This window comes from Crocodylus porosus, unplaced genomic scaffold, assembly GCF_001723895.1.
Source record: "Crocodylus porosus isolate Cpor-Errol unplaced genomic scaffold, CroPor_comp1, whole genome shotgun sequence".
Lineage (NCBI taxonomy): Eukaryota > Metazoa > Chordata > Crocodylia > Crocodylidae > Crocodylus > Crocodylus porosus.
In genome coordinates this window covers 57,272,897-57,288,135 of record NW_017728886.1, presented here as the reverse complement: position 1 = coordinate 57,288,135, position 15,239 = coordinate 57,272,897, and the positions used below count along the sequence as shown (strand labels likewise).

Sequence of the window (15,239 nt, the reverse complement as noted above, 5' to 3'; positions counted from 1 at the left end):
TGGATCTGTTATCTCCTTCAAAAGGACTGAAGGCAAATGATTGTAGATTTAATGTGGGTTTTTGTCACTATGGGTAATATAGAATAAATATATGGACTATAGGACCAATATTGGGTCTTCATGCAGTTCTGATCTTTGCTGAAGTGTCAGCACCTTTAAAGATTGCAGTCTCTATGGAAATCATGCTTTGATATTGCCTTCTTTCAGGGGTCATGCTTGATGCAGATGGTGACGTTCAAGAGACAATGGGTGGGACATATGTGTGCTGCAGCAGATAACAGTAAGGCAAGAGGTGTTTGGTAGTGTCAGATTTCAGTAAAAGCTAGAAAAAACTATTTTCTTATGACTTGATGGTTCAGGGAAGCATAATTTTAACCTCATGCTAGTTGATTGGTATATTCAAAACCAGGTATGATAGCTTTTGTGGGGAGAAGGAGATAAGATGGACACAAGGATTTGTGGTGATGGTGATAGGGTTTGGGGGTTTTTCCCTTTTACAGGTGGGAGGCCAGCAATGCTTGTCAAAGTAACATTTGATTCAGTGAGGAGACTTCAATTTGGGACTCCATGGGTGCTGGCAACCAGGGGGAAGAGGTTTAGTGGGGGTGAAAACAACATTTCAAATGAGAGCTTTTGCACCCAAAAATGTTTTTTGGGGGCTGTCTGTGTGGGAGGAGAGGTACATTTGGATGGCTAGATGTTTCTTTGTTCCATATGCCAAAAGTGAGCCTACATTGTGTTGTCAATCAGTGTGTTTTGGTGGGGGGTTTTAATAGCATGGGCTCTATAGATTAAACCAACCTTTCTTCAAAAATCTTATTTTTTTAAATTCTATCAAAAAACTTGACTATTGTTGTCAATAACAGCTCCCTTTTCAACCATCTCTCTGTCTATATAGCCTGTTTCCTCCTCACTGTCAATTTTTGTAAACATTCCTTGAGAGGGCAAGGTGCCGTAACTCAGCAGAGAACTTGAGTAGCATTGAAAAGAACCAGACGCTGCAGACAGGGAAAAAGGAAATGAGCCGGTTCTTTAAGGAGCTGTGTAGAGAAGTGATCTGTAACCTATGGCGCACAGACTGGATCTGGCCTGCAGAACCTTTAGATCCCATCTGCAGATGTGGGGCCTTTCCACCATTCAGTAGCTGGGGGAAAAAGCAGAGAGGAAAGGGGGTTGTGGTTGCAAGTCCTTTCCCTGCCCCATTATGGGGACGAGTGCAGTGGGGTCCTAGCTCCCTCCTACCCTTTAATCTCTAATTCGGGGTGGGTCATTTCAGCCTTCAGCTGAAAAAGGTGTAGTGTAGTTTGAATTAGGATGGCCATTTGACTTGGTAGAGAAAATTGAAAAATTTGGGAACATTTGCCATCTGATAATTAGTTTATGCTTCTTGCTTAAGTGTAGAAAAAAAGGAGTTATGAGATTTAGCAATAGCACAGGCCAAAGAACTTAATAAAGTGTTACATCTGTCCACTGGTAATTAGACAGGGATCAAACTCACTTGATACAGACCAACATTTGGTCACAAATGACTTGGTTGTTTTTGACTTGGTTTCCCTGCAGATGATAAACATTAAAGCAAATGGATTAGTTCCACTGTTGGTCTTCAGTATTTATACTTAAGTGCAAGTTTGTAATAATAGTTCTAGCTCCATCCACAAATAGAAAAAGGAGGAAAATTCTATACTGGTTGTAAACTTTCCGAGTTTTTTAATTGGAGAAATAGGTATAGACCTAAAGAAAGAAATTTAAATAAATGTTATACTAATGAAGTATTGCCAGAACTTTTATATCTCACCTACAGAAGTGAACCTATTTTACGTAGAAACATCGATTGAAAGGTATCCTTTGTGTTATGAGACCCGATGTATATTTACATAAATGATTGAATAAAAACAAGCAAGTAGACGTTTGTGGAGCACCCAGCAAAAAAGATGGCATTTAAGTGGAGAAAAAATAATGCTATTCTTGGAATACTAAGCATTATAGCATGAAATAGGAATGGAAAAGTTTTTAGGGCCAAATGAATCTTTTGAATCTTGTGAAGTGAGGGGGGTATTTTCTCAGGATTTTTAGCATTTCTAAATACCACCATTCGGCTTTATGAATAACCTATAATCATAACCGTTTGTGGGAAACAGATGTGTATTATTACATTTGTGATAGCATAAGTTAATAGACAATTTTGCTTGTAAAGAACTCGAGATTCTACATGCTGCACAGTTTAGCACCTACTTGATTGCAAGACTGGCTAACAATAGTTGGGTAGTTTGCTGACTTACTGTATGTACTGGAATCTAAGATGACCTTGAATTTAAGGTGATCTTCCAATAATTAGATTTTATACATGGAAAATGTATAGATTTTTTTTAATATATTTTTTCCATCTGTAGAATCTAATTATTGGAGGGTCATCTTTAATTCATGCCCCCTCTGCTGCAGGGGGCAGGTGACTTGGGGAGGTTAAGCAGCTTGCCCGTCTGCCATATCTGCCTCCTGCTTGCTCCATCTCACAGCCGCAGGCCACCCCGCCTTCTCCCCCCTTACCCTTGTTACGCGCTGGCAGGCTTAGTGGCCCTAGCCCGGCCTCTGTAGCAGCCATGCAGGCTATGTGCAGCTCCTGTGGGGCCAGGCTCAGTGCCCCAGGCTGCAGTGTGGATGGCACATGCTGGGGCAGAGCAAGGGTAAGCAGGGGGAGAGAGAGGGACAGGTGGCAGAGTGGAGTCTGTGTGAGGTGGGAGATGGGAGGGTGTGGAAATGGTGCAGAGGGAAAGGGCTGCAGCTACAGACCTGATCCTGGGTAGGGGCTGGAGCCTGACCTGCTGTGGCCACTTGCTCCTCCCCACTGACCTTGTACTCAGTTCTAAGATGAGGAGCTTTTTTCTCCATGTTAAGTGGGTAGGGCTCATTGTAGAATTGAGTAAACATGCTATATCTTGGGTATTGTTTACAGTACAACCCAAGTTCACAGAAACCATGAAAACACCCAAATTATGTGTTTTTTCACAGGTTTGTTGTGTGAAATGGCTGGAAATCTTGGAGTAGCAGGGTTGGAAGGGATTTTAGGAAGTCAAGTTAGTCTGCCCCCCCCCCTACTCAAAGCTGATCAAGCCATACCAATGAAGCATCTGTCTGCACTGCTCTTAAATACTCTGCTCTTAAAAAAATAAATAAATAAAAAAATCCAAGGATAGAAATTCCACATCCTGCTCTGGGTAGCCTGCTCCATTGCTTGTCCACCATTATAGTGAGAAAGTTCTTAATATCCAACCTAAATTTTCCTTACTGCAGTTTAATACCTTTGCTTCTTGTCCTGTCCTTCTGTGGCAATAGTGACTAGTCTATCTCCATTCTCCATATAACCACCCTTCAGGTATTTGAAGACTGTTATCAAATCCACTCCTCAATTGTCATTTCTCCACACTAAATAATCTTGTTGCTTCTAGCCTAGCTTCACAAATCGTATTTCCCAGGCTAGCACCCCTCTGCAACAGAGGAAGGCAGAAACTCCTGCAATCCATTTGAAATCTGACCACAAGTAAAATTTCTTCTTGATCTGAAATATGATGATCAATTTAACCATCAGTGAGGGGGCAAGAACATCTAAGTATGAACCTCTCGGGGGGGAAAAAGAACATTAGGGATCCCACAGTCTCCAACTGCCCTACGCTCCAAGGGCTTGAGGGGCCTGTGTATCCTTAGACCTTCTACATGGGATTGGGACCCTGCCTGGCTTTCGCCACCTAGAGATGTGCCCCAGGGAATCTTGGGGTGCTTCTCTGTAAGTAGAGAAGGTCAGGTTTCTCTGCTTATGGAGACCCACCATAGTATCTCCAGGAGCATGTCTCCATAATCAGGGAAAGCACACATGGGTTTTAGCATGGGACATGGGGAATCCCTGGTACCTCATGCCTCCATGCCGAGACCTGTGCTGACCCATGCCTCCATGTGAAGCATGGGGAACCAGAAATTTCCCAGGTCCTGTGCTGTCCCTGTGCCTCCTTGCTGGGATCTGCATTAAACTGTGCTTCACATGGAGGCATAGGTTGGTGCGAGTCCCAGCATGGAGGCATGGGGCACCTGGAATTCCCCTAGTCTTGGCAAGGACGCTCAGGGCTGCAAGGGATGTGGTAAATCCCTGGGAAAGGGGAACATGTTGACCATTATCGGCATGGACGTGTCCCACCACAGCTGATCTGCTTTGTGTAGCAACCCTTGTTTTTACCCTAAGTCAGAGTTCTAAAGAAACGTGTAAAGTCTATTTTATTTAGGGCCGTCAAACAATTTAAAAAATCACAATTTAAAAAATTAATCACAATTAATTGTGAGATTAAAAATAGTTGTGATTAATCACAATTTAAATCACACTGTTAAACAATAATAGAATCCCAATTTATTTTATCATTTAATTCTTTTATTTATTTATAATTGCCAGTGCCCCATACTCTTGACTCGCAGCCCCCTGGCCCTGTCAGTGCCCCACGCTCCTGACCCATTGCCTCCTGCTTCCCCCAGCAACATCTCGTTGGGCTGCCTGGCCCCCGCAAGCATGGGCACCAGCCCCTGTGGCATTGGCCTGGCCACAGAGCTCCCCGCTGCCCTCAAAGCCTCCCCCTCCCCTCCCTCTCCCCCAGCCCTATTTCCTGTGTTGGATGGGAAGGCTGCCCTGCCGCAGCCCCAGGGCTCAGATAGCTTCCCCTAGTCATCTGCCCCTCCGTCACAGACATACATACACCCTAGACAAGGGGTGGTCAGAATTACTGGGCTGGTAGTACTGGAGGGAGAGAAGAAGGGAGGAGGGCAGGCTCGGGATACGCTCTTCATGGGGAAAGCTGGAGTGCTGGGAGGTGTCAGGCTGCTCTGTCCCTTGGAGCCGCCTCAGGGAGAAGGGGATGGGGCTTTGGCCAATTTCTGGAGAGCCTCAAATACCATGCCGATGAGCTGCATGTGGCTTGCAAGCCACGGTTTTGCCACCATGGCCTTGGACAGACTCCAAGACCTGCCCTTTCCATACGCTTACCTGCATCCAGCTGCTAAATCTGCTGCCAGGACCCTGCCTGGCTGCTTGCTGACCACGTGTGTATGTGTAGCTCAACAACAGCAAGGGGAAGGGGCTGCTTTCCACCCAGCATGAGCAGCAATTTAACATGAGTTAAAAAAATTAACGCAAAAATAAACGTGTTAATTGTGCCCATTAACAACAATTAATTAACAGCTTTAAATTTTTATTATATTTATCTTTCCGAGAGCAGGCTCTTACGTTTCCCCAAATTGTGAAAAATGCATATACTTGCATTTAAAACCAGTTGGCAAATTCTTAACTAGAAATTTAATATATGTTGTACTTAGTTCAGCTTCTTGGGACTGAGGGTTTTGGTACATTGTCACAGTAATGACTATGCACTTAAAATGGGCTGTATGCCCATGCCTAATTACTTTGTGTATTGGAGACAGTTAAAATACACCAGCTGCTTGTTTTAGCTATAGAGGGTGCATCTGCACATGCATTTACTCCAGCCTAGATTTACTGTGCAGTAAAATGCTGCACAGTAAGGGTTTTTGGGTAGGTGTCTACACATGTGGAAATTACGGAGCAGATTTACTCCATTCCCTGAAGCCCTGCAATATGCCTCTGTGGCCACCAGGGGAAGCTCTAGGCTCCCCCTGGGTGCTAGGCCAGAGGCTGGATGGGAGCACAGGAGACAGCTGTCTTTGGGCCCCAGGGGGCTGCCTGCAGCTGGGGCCGGGAAAATATTCCCCTGCCCTGGCAGCAGGGAGCTCCTGGCCCTGGCTTCCCAATCAGGGGCATGGGGCTTGTAAACAGCTGCAGGGGAGGGGGAGATCCCAACCCCCTGCCCTGATCCACAGCTGCTCCACCAGCAGATCAGGGCAGGAGGCTGGGCTGCACTTGCAGCTTTTTCTAAGCCCCATGCCTTGATCATCTGATCGGGGTACGGGGCTGAGGTCAGCCCCTTACTGTGTCAGTTCCCTGTCAACCCCAGGCTGCCTGGGGAAGTCTGCATGTGCAGCCCGGAGGTGGCTGGGGACTGCCTGAAATGGGACAGTCCCCAGCCACCTCCAGATTGATGTACTTCCTCATGCAGCCTGGGACATAGCTTCTTGTCCCCAGGAGCTGCTTCCTGCTGGGGCAGGCTGAGCTACAGGAGCCTGGGCAGGGACTATCTCACACCCCCTTGTGAACCGCTGACCAGAAGGAGATTTGGGTTTCAGTCAGGTGTCATGAGCACTATGGCACTGTTACTAATGCCTAGTAAATTTGCCACTTGCATTGAGAGGTAGCAAATTTACTCAGGATCAGGGAGATTTACTGTTAAGTAAGCATATGCACATGTGGACCCACATGCTTACTTCACAGTAAACTATGCTAGTTCACTGTTAAGTGTCTCAAGTAGATACGCCCACTGAGGAGATTCTGGAGGGGAATTTGGGGGCTTAAGCAGGTATTTACACTGCAACAATGGACCTGTGTGCTGACTTTACGTAAGTACAGTATATAGCCATGTGCTCCTTATGCTGAAATGCAGTTTGTTTCTTGACTGGTTAAGGTTAGGGTGGGCGGGTGTTGCCATCCAGTTATTATTGGCTATAGTATCAGCTTTACAGAAGGGTTCTATTACCTGCAATGATCATAGTAGCACCCTTTGTATGTAAACTTTGTGTTTTTGCATTTAAGAAGAATATTTTTCCATTTCAAACCCTTCTTCAGCTATTGAAATCGGACTTGCCTCTCTCTCTTCAAACCTCTCCATTGCTGGCTGGAACTTTGCTTTGAGTGCTTCTTTTTAGTAGTGATTTTTTCATACTCAAATTCTCCTCTCACTGCTGTAGTTACAAAATAAAGACACTTGACACATGAAGTGGCAGCCAGCCATTGCAAGTCATGCAGAACTGTGCAGGGGAAGTTGTAGGTTTGGTCTCTGATACAGACAGCTCCATGGACTTTGTGAAAGGCACTGATTTTTTTTTTTCATGGAAAACACAAGGGATCTCTTACTGTACAGTGTTTCTGGAAATCCTTTACCATTACAGTAAATTATTGCAATACTTAACTGCCCTAAGACATCTCTTCCAACAAATAGGATGATTCTGGGTCACAAAGATCCTGTCTTTTAACAGATGAAAATTTGCCAGGTATGGCTTAAACTTAATCATCATGTTTAATGGCAGTTCAAATTTTGTAGCATTTGTCATCCACACTTACAGAACTCTATTAATCTTGAGGTCCTGTACTTAATCCTGAACATTTTGAAAGATCCACTTACTTAATAAAGCATTAATTTTTATATCAAGATAAATAGGATGAACATCAGAGATTCTTCATAATTCTCAAAAGCATTATTCTACTGTGCATTTGTGTATAGAGTTTATTTTTCTTATGCTTATTTTTTATGGTATAGATGTGGCTATTCAAGTGTCAGTTTATACCTGGTGGCTTCTCTTCTCCCAGAAAGGCAATTCATGGCCAGTAGGTCCAGTTCTGAAAATGTTTTGAATTCTGAATCTAAAAGACTTAAAAATTGAATGTTTTGGAAAGCCGATGGCTCTTAAGAATTTCTTCTTTCTTCGTTTGCTTTCACTTTCTCTTCTCTCTACTGCTTTCATCTGTTTTGAGTGGGCCACTGTTTATCAGAATCTAACTTAACAATAAACTTTTAAAGGAGGAATTTATCTACCAAGTTTTCTATGCACAAACCACGCTTGGTTTTAAAAACCTTTCTGTCTCTTGTTTCTCAGAAGTAATGCTCCTTGCAATCTGGTTCCTCTTTTTCACAAATATGATATCTTGAACAGAGCAATTGCTATTTTCTGCTTTAGTTTAAAGCATGAAGACCCATATGTTTTTGCGGTGGTTTTCACAGGTTTTTGTCTTTCTGCGGTCTCTTCTACCCTACAAACAGGCAGTTAATCCTTCCTGAAACTAAGCTGATCACTTTTGCCTTAATCAGTCTCCATTCTTCACCAGTATTTCAGTGAACTGTTTCTATGTACAGCTTAATTTCCCCTGTTCAATTCTGCAGTGAGATAATGATTAGGTGTTTGACATGAGTCTGATGTGGAAGTAATGAGGACATTACAAATCAAGCTTGAATTTCTCTAAGCTCATGAAAGGAGGAAAGGAGCCGAGAAAGTCAACACACATTGTACATGCAGTGTTAATAGGTGGCAAGCGCTGAACCAGTTTTTATATTAAGTGTATGGAAAAATACGTACATTTGATATGCTTGAAAGATTTTGTAATCGAATGCTTTACATTTGAAAGAATGGAGAGAGAACTAGGTGCTTTTAGATGGAAGTATTGCAGGTCACAACATTGAAGTTGTGGCACTTATCAATGCATACTTTTACTGAAAACAGAATCTGTGATCCTACATTGTAATGCTTTAGGATTATTTTTAAAATAGCTTTAGAAACTAAGTTTCCGTTATTGTATCTCTTGCACAAAGACATTGTCGTAAGAATGAATAGTAGAAAAAAGGGCATTTGAACTCAGTTTTGAGGTCTGAAATATTTGACTTCTGTCTATTCAATAATGATGTTTCAGGATTTTAATAAGAGAATGGAGAGGAGAGACTTTAGAATGTATGAGGGCATGCAACATGGGGAAAACTTTATTTTTTTTAAATGGACAAGTATCTCATACTCACTAATACTGCTAATTAACAAAAGGTTAATGTGCAAACATTTGGCTTAATTCATAACACTTCAGCCATCCAGTTCTGTATTTTATGTTTTTCATGTGTTTGTTTCAGACTCTTTTTTTTTTTTCCTTCTTATCCATCTCCCATTCTAGAACAACCAGAGAATGGTAATGACGCTACTGAATTGGGCAACTTTGTTATACCTGAGATTAGTGTCACAAATGTGGCTGGAGAGAGAACCGGGAATGGGGAAAAAAGCAGAGCACTAGCAGAGAATGATGTTCAGCATATACAGGGTGTGCAGGAAACAGCTACAGATCCTAGAACTGACAGCAAAGCCTTACCAGAAATCAGGAGGCAAAAATCTGTAAGAAAAATGATGGAGGATGGAATAAACTCATCTGGCAGAGTGCAGTTTTAGCTGAGCACTTTGTAACTGCACTCTCAGGTACCTTTGATTGAAAGGGTCACTGCTGCATGTTTTGAGAATTAAGGTATGCAGTTACTGTATGTGCATGTTCTAATAACCACAGGTGCATGTATTACACAGAACTTCTTAAAATCTCTGCCACATACAGTGATGACATGCTTGTTGCAAGCAGATGTATGTAACATGGGGAAACAGCACTGAGACCCAGCATTGGCAAAGTGTTTATTTCCTATTCTTCAAGCTTACTAAGCATGTTTTGTTGGATTTGAAGGATCCACCAATCAGGTAAATGAGGTGGGCTATTTCAAACAAATGCAAAAAATATATAGCACTCTAAATATTTGTTATGATCCTGGGACTTCCATACTACAGTGTGTACAGTTTCTAACCTAGTTATACCACCAGACTTATAATGCAGTGACCTTTCAGTCCTAAAACCTATTCACACTTTGGTTTGATAATTATGCAGGATCTTTATTGGGTGTTCTGGGGCATTGATCATCTACCTTCCTAATTAACTTGCTTTGCTAAATATTGAGTGGAAACACTTGCATGTAATAGGATTTAGACTTTTTTTCTTAGTTTTCTTTGTGGTGTCTTTCTAATCTGTTCCTAATCATTTGCATGAATAACAGTTTTTTCCCCCAAAATTAGTACAACCTGAGATTATATGGGCATGCATCTTGGCTTAGTAAATGTAGCTTTACTTGCTCCGATTTTAAATCATAATGATTCATTTTCTGCACTGTAATGGGTAAGTGTCCTACTTTCTATTTTGCTCAATACTCTATTGCTTCATGGCTTCATGCTTGAAAATAAATAAATCTAACAGTATATATCTTTTAAATAATCAAGGCATGGTTAGAAAACGTCAGGTATTTAATTCACTTTTTTCCTTGTTCCATTCTGCAGATAATACTGATCTAGCAATTCAAGAAGAACTGATAGAAGTATCTGAAAATGATGAAGGGTTTTACTCTAGGGCTACTTCTAGCTCAAGCCAGTCTGCCTTATCAAACAGCAACAACACCAGCAGCAAGATCCTGTTGGGGAAGAGCCAGCGAAGATCTGGAGGAAGCAAAGTTGGGGGAAAAGAAAAAGAAGGTGCTGGAGAAGTGTGCAGAGAACAGTTTTCTCGAAAACAAACTCAGCGAGCCATGAGCGAAAATCTAGAGCTTCTGTCCTTAAAGAGACTGACATTAACTACTAGCCAATCGCTGCCTAAGCCTGGCAGTCATAGTTTGGCCAGAACTACTACCACAGTTTTTAGTAAATCTTTTGAGCAGGTCAGTGGTGTTGCAGTTCCAAGTAACCGTGGTAGTGGTAGTAGTGTGTCTGGTACAGAAGTAAACAGGTTTTCTGCATGTAGTCTGCAGGAAGATAAATTGATTTATGGAATAGAAAAAACAGATGTCCCCAAACAATCAAATCAGCAGCGACCTCCCAGTATCAGTATAACACTGTCAACTGATTGATGTCTGACAAACTGGTCAGTATGAAAAAGGAATTTAACAAAATCTCTAATGTTGGTCCTCTCTACCTTGTGTGCTCCCCTCTTAAATGCTAAACACCTACATTCTTTATGTTGTAAAGTTCAGCTTGAATTTGACAGTAACAAAGTCTAGATTCCAATCTTAGCTATTTTCTATTAAATTTTAAATGTTAATAGTGTAGAAATAGCTCTTTAAGTGGTTTGAGGGTTTTTTTTAAGTTTACACCCCCTATAGTTGCAATTGTTAACAAGTATCAGCAATTTCTTCTTTGCTACTCAGTTTCTTTTGGAAAGGTGGCTATCTTGGAATGAAAAGTTTTGAACCACATTGTAACACTCCTGTATCATAACACTGCCACAAGCCAAAACATGCCAGAGAAAGTGTTTTAGTGTGAGAGGGGTACTTTTGATGAAAAGCTATAATACTGTTGCATGGAGTATGGCTGCTGTTGTAACTGTGGGCCACATTTTAAAAACTCTATTTCTGTCTTGCGCACGCTGAAATCAAAATCGAAAAATGCAAATTAGATTTTTTCACACATGATGCTTCTTTGTAAATCCCATCTTTGAAATGTGGTCTAAAAAGTCATACAATGGAAGAACAAACTTCTGGTGGGCAGGAGTGTTCTGTAACCTCCAGTATTGCCATCATAAAAGTGACTTAGTAGCATAGTGAATTTCATGTTTGACTTTCAGTGACTTCCTTACAGATATGTTTGATCCAAAAAACCAAAAATTTGTTGTTCTGTTGCTTCAAAGTGGACTTTGAGGATAGGGCTTTTATTTTTAGCTCAAGAGTTTTTGGGGGATTTGGGGGTTTATTTGGTTTTTTTTTTTTTAACATATCCTTTATATAGAATTCCATCACTTTTGATGAGTGAGGTAGAGATTTCAGCTGCTTCTCTGGGTGACAGTTACAGTCTCTCACTTTTTACTATTGCCACACTTGAACATCCGTGTGCAAAAAAGGTATGTTTTTCCTTGTCGTTTGTGAAAGGAGCAAATTGTTCTCCCTTACCTGCTCTTCTGCCTTCTTTATGTCCTCCAGCCTAGTATGCTTTAGTATGCAAGGTTATTGCACATCATGAAGATTAGGCACTAAGCTGCTGCTTGGCATCATTGTCATCAGACCCTTTTTTTAAAATAACTGTGGAGAAAATGTGTTCATTAATAACAGTGTCAGCATTTTTACATTGATCTTGATAGCCTTTGCTTTTAGTCAAGCAAACCAGTTAAAGGAATTAAAGTGCTTAAAAGTAAGAATACTGTTAAAAGGTGTGCACAAATTAAGTATCTTGCAAGCACAAAAGCAAATTTATATTGTTGCTGGTTAGAACTTTGAGGCTTCTGTGTCTCCATTATTTTCCTAGTTTAAAGTATAAAATAGCAATGTGCTTTAAGGTAACTATAGTAGTAGTGAGAGGTAATGTTAAGATAGCTTTAACAGTGCTGAATAATTACAATGTATATGCAAGTGAGGAGAAGAAAAAACTGGCAATAATTGCTCCTTGTAGTTAAGGGAGTATTTATAGTGTAATGTTGTGGTCTTCCCCTCCTCCTGCCTCCAGGTAAAATGAAGGAATAATTCATATCATTTTCACTCAGCCAGATTTCTACAGTCAAGAATATAAAGGGTGCTGATATCACAGAGCAAGTTCCAAAGCATTAGTAGACTTTCCCTAGTTGACTTTTACCTTGTGATGCCACTCTCTTGATTTGAAAACTAAAGCAAAAATTTAAGCAGGCCCAGATTATACTGTCTTTCTCCTGAGCAGCTTTTAGGAAGAACAGGTGAGAGGATGTAGGGGGAGTAATGTAGTATGAAATGTTAGTTGATCTTTGGTCATAGCACTCGAAGCACTCAAACCACAAGTTTCTGAAGTGTAACCGGAAGCCAATCAGAGGTTCAACTAGTTAATGCCTACTGAGTTGGAATTCTACTTTTTAATCAGAAATTTCTTCCAGGATGTTGAGAAGAAATCTTCTTGTTGGAAGTTCTAGTGACCCTTTGCTGGCTCTTATAGGTAGAACTAGCTGTCTTCATCTGATTTCCTAGCTGTAGGGTAGTTTTTTGTTTCTTTTTTTAACATTTTGCTTGAAATACCTGTTTAAGTTAACTTTGTATTTAATTTCCTAATGCCAAGAAAACTCTGTTTTATGCTGACAGTATTACTTAAGAATTAGCTTTGAGAAGACGATGGTATTTTAAACGGTATCTTCTTTTCTATTTTTTAGAGACTGATTTTGAATTATCTCCATAATGAAACTTTTTGAGATTCAGTATTGATAGAAAGGCCAAAAATTATTGTACTGGGAAAACATAGTAATTTTATTGGAAAGTTTATAAATTAATAGAATCAGTTCTCAAATTGTGTCTAAAATGCCATAGGATACAAGTGGGTAACTTAATGTTTAAAGCTGTTGACTATTATTAGCACTATGGATCAGGTGGTATTTGCTTAAAATAAAACCAGTTTATTCCTTATTTTGCACACCCAGTTGTTTTTATCTTTGGCAGTTTTATTTAATGATAGGAAGAAAAAATATTAGAATAAAATGATAAAACCCACGTCCCTATTTACACAACTGAATTTACATCAGATTTTCTGCTTTTCAAGTAAGTGTGATGATGAAAGAAGAGGTTTAATTGATGAAAGGGCTATTGTTTCTACATGCACAAACATTGTCTTCATAAACATGTGCCCAACACCTGCTCCAAAACATGCTAATTAGCGTCTCATATTCAGCTCCCCCTTGCTTCAGAATGGCAGAGATGATTTAACTAAAGTTTGTCAAACAAGCTTTGTTAAAATGCCCCCAGTGTCATTTTAAAGTGTGGGATGCTGAATACATGAGCTGCTGCCGGTGTCCCAAGAACCGCTCTAATTAAAGCCAGGGCGTGTGTAAAGATACCGTACAAGGCTTATTCATTTATCATGTTTTATATAACTCCAGAACCTAACACCCAATAATACTGAAAATGACCCTAAGAATTTTTTATTGTTATATATGTTTAAAAATAGAACTCTCACATGGGTTGGTTTTTTATTTTTTGTTTTTAATGGAGCACAGGGAAAGTAGGAATAACTGTTCTTTAACATTGTATATGGTTGTTAAAATATGCATTAAAACTTCTTTTGTAGGGAAGTGTTAGGCACACTAATATGTTACAGCAAGTTCAAAGCGGGCAAGGATTTTATATATGTCAGAAGTTCCGTGCTAAGTGGTCCTGTGCATGGTTTTCTTCTGGGGTGAATGGAAATGTACCTCAGTGAAATGGGGCTAAGCTACTATGGGGTTAGCTTCATGTACTGTCAGGTAAGAGTATGCCTGGCCTGTGAAGCAACAGAAACATGATAAATTGCCACTCCTTCTGATACAATAACTTGCTTGTGTTTTCCAATATGTTTAGTCTTCAAAGTAGAATTTAAGTGACAGTGGCTCCCTTTGGATTAGCAGTCTCTTGACGCATTTAATTATGAAGCCATAAGCAACATTTGCTCATTTTAAATTTAGTATACGTATTGCATTGAAGACAGTTGTTGAGGGGTTTTATTTGTGGGTTTTTTCCCCTGAGGGGAAGGACAGGGGCTTACCTTAGCTTTAAGGGATTACTTGGAAAATTTATTTGAGTTTTATTAGCTTTTGAATAACTGAAGCTAAAGAGAAAATGTCTAATGCCGACAGTTAAATGTAAACTCATTACATAAAAACAAAGGGAAATGTTTCCAGTGCTGGTTTAACAAAACCTAAAGTATTTTATGAAAATAACGTTTTAACATAGGAAGTATTTTATTTAATTCTTTATATAGAAATCAGGTATTTGTTTTCTGGAACTTCAGGACATTTTTATGCAAAGAACATGTACTTTCTAACCATTTTGTCTTGATCTGTTTTGTGGTGTTTTTTCTGAATTAAGAAATGCTAGATTGTTGGAGATCGTACAACTGAAAAGTACAGTAATATCCCAGTGGTTTTTTTTAGCAACCTTTCTAGAGGCAAGCAGGCTCCTTCTGAGTAGTATAAAGATTTTACACATTTTTAACTTAGGTTTGTCATATTTCTCTTGTCCACGTTTGAGGTTTTAAATGCTGTATGTAGATGTATAATATATTGCCTTTTGTATTTGTGTAAGTTTTTATTTCCAAAAGACTGCAACAGTGAACTACATGTGTATTTTTAGTAACACAAGTCTGTGTTACTAATGACTGCATCAGTTCATAGTTGGTTCAGTCTTCACTTGAAAACCTGGATTTAAATGATCATGCCACGCTTATGTTTTGCATAGTTTGTTGTGTGACACTTCTGTTTTGGTAATGCAACATTTCACTTTTTTTACTTAGTAAACTGTGTTTGTTTCATTCTACAGTAGAGTTTACATTCCTAAAGTATAAACCATGAATTTACATTGCTTTGTGTTTACTATTTTGGTTATTGAAATAAACTGGAATTTTTTTGATGTATATTTTTCATAAATACTATAATATTTTATAATGTGTTTATCTAGTATTTCATTAACAACTGTAGTCTTGGATATAATTAACAGACTTTTAAAACACTGGCTTCCTTATATGGGTAAATAGTTGATTTAAAAAATCACATTTGGACCATTCACATTGCTTCCAAGTATATTCAATGTCCTAGACTTTTGTGCATGCGT

The 15,239-nt window shown here is 39.9% G+C and overlaps 1 protein-coding gene across 5 annotated transcripts in view; it reads left to right on the top strand.

Annotated features, from left to right (window-relative positions):
* The window catches only part of FAM126A (family with sequence similarity 126 member A), a 72,477-nt gene extending 57,439 nt beyond the window's left edge, over positions 1-15,038 (top strand). For 4 of the 5 annotated variants that reach the window (XM_019534508.1, XM_019534534.1, XM_019534524.1 and 1 more), the window contains one exon: positions 10,000-15,038. In XM_019534508.1, the coding sequence (XP_019390053.1) occupies positions 10,000-10,562 (563 nt within the window). In that variant the 3' untranslated portion in view covers positions 10,563-15,038. Of the gene's footprint in view, positions 1-8,809; positions 9,106-9,999 lie in introns of all 5 variants that reach the window. The other variant, XM_019534543.1, reaches the window with a different exon arrangement.
* The last annotated feature ends 201 nt before the right edge of the window (positions 15,039-15,239 follow it).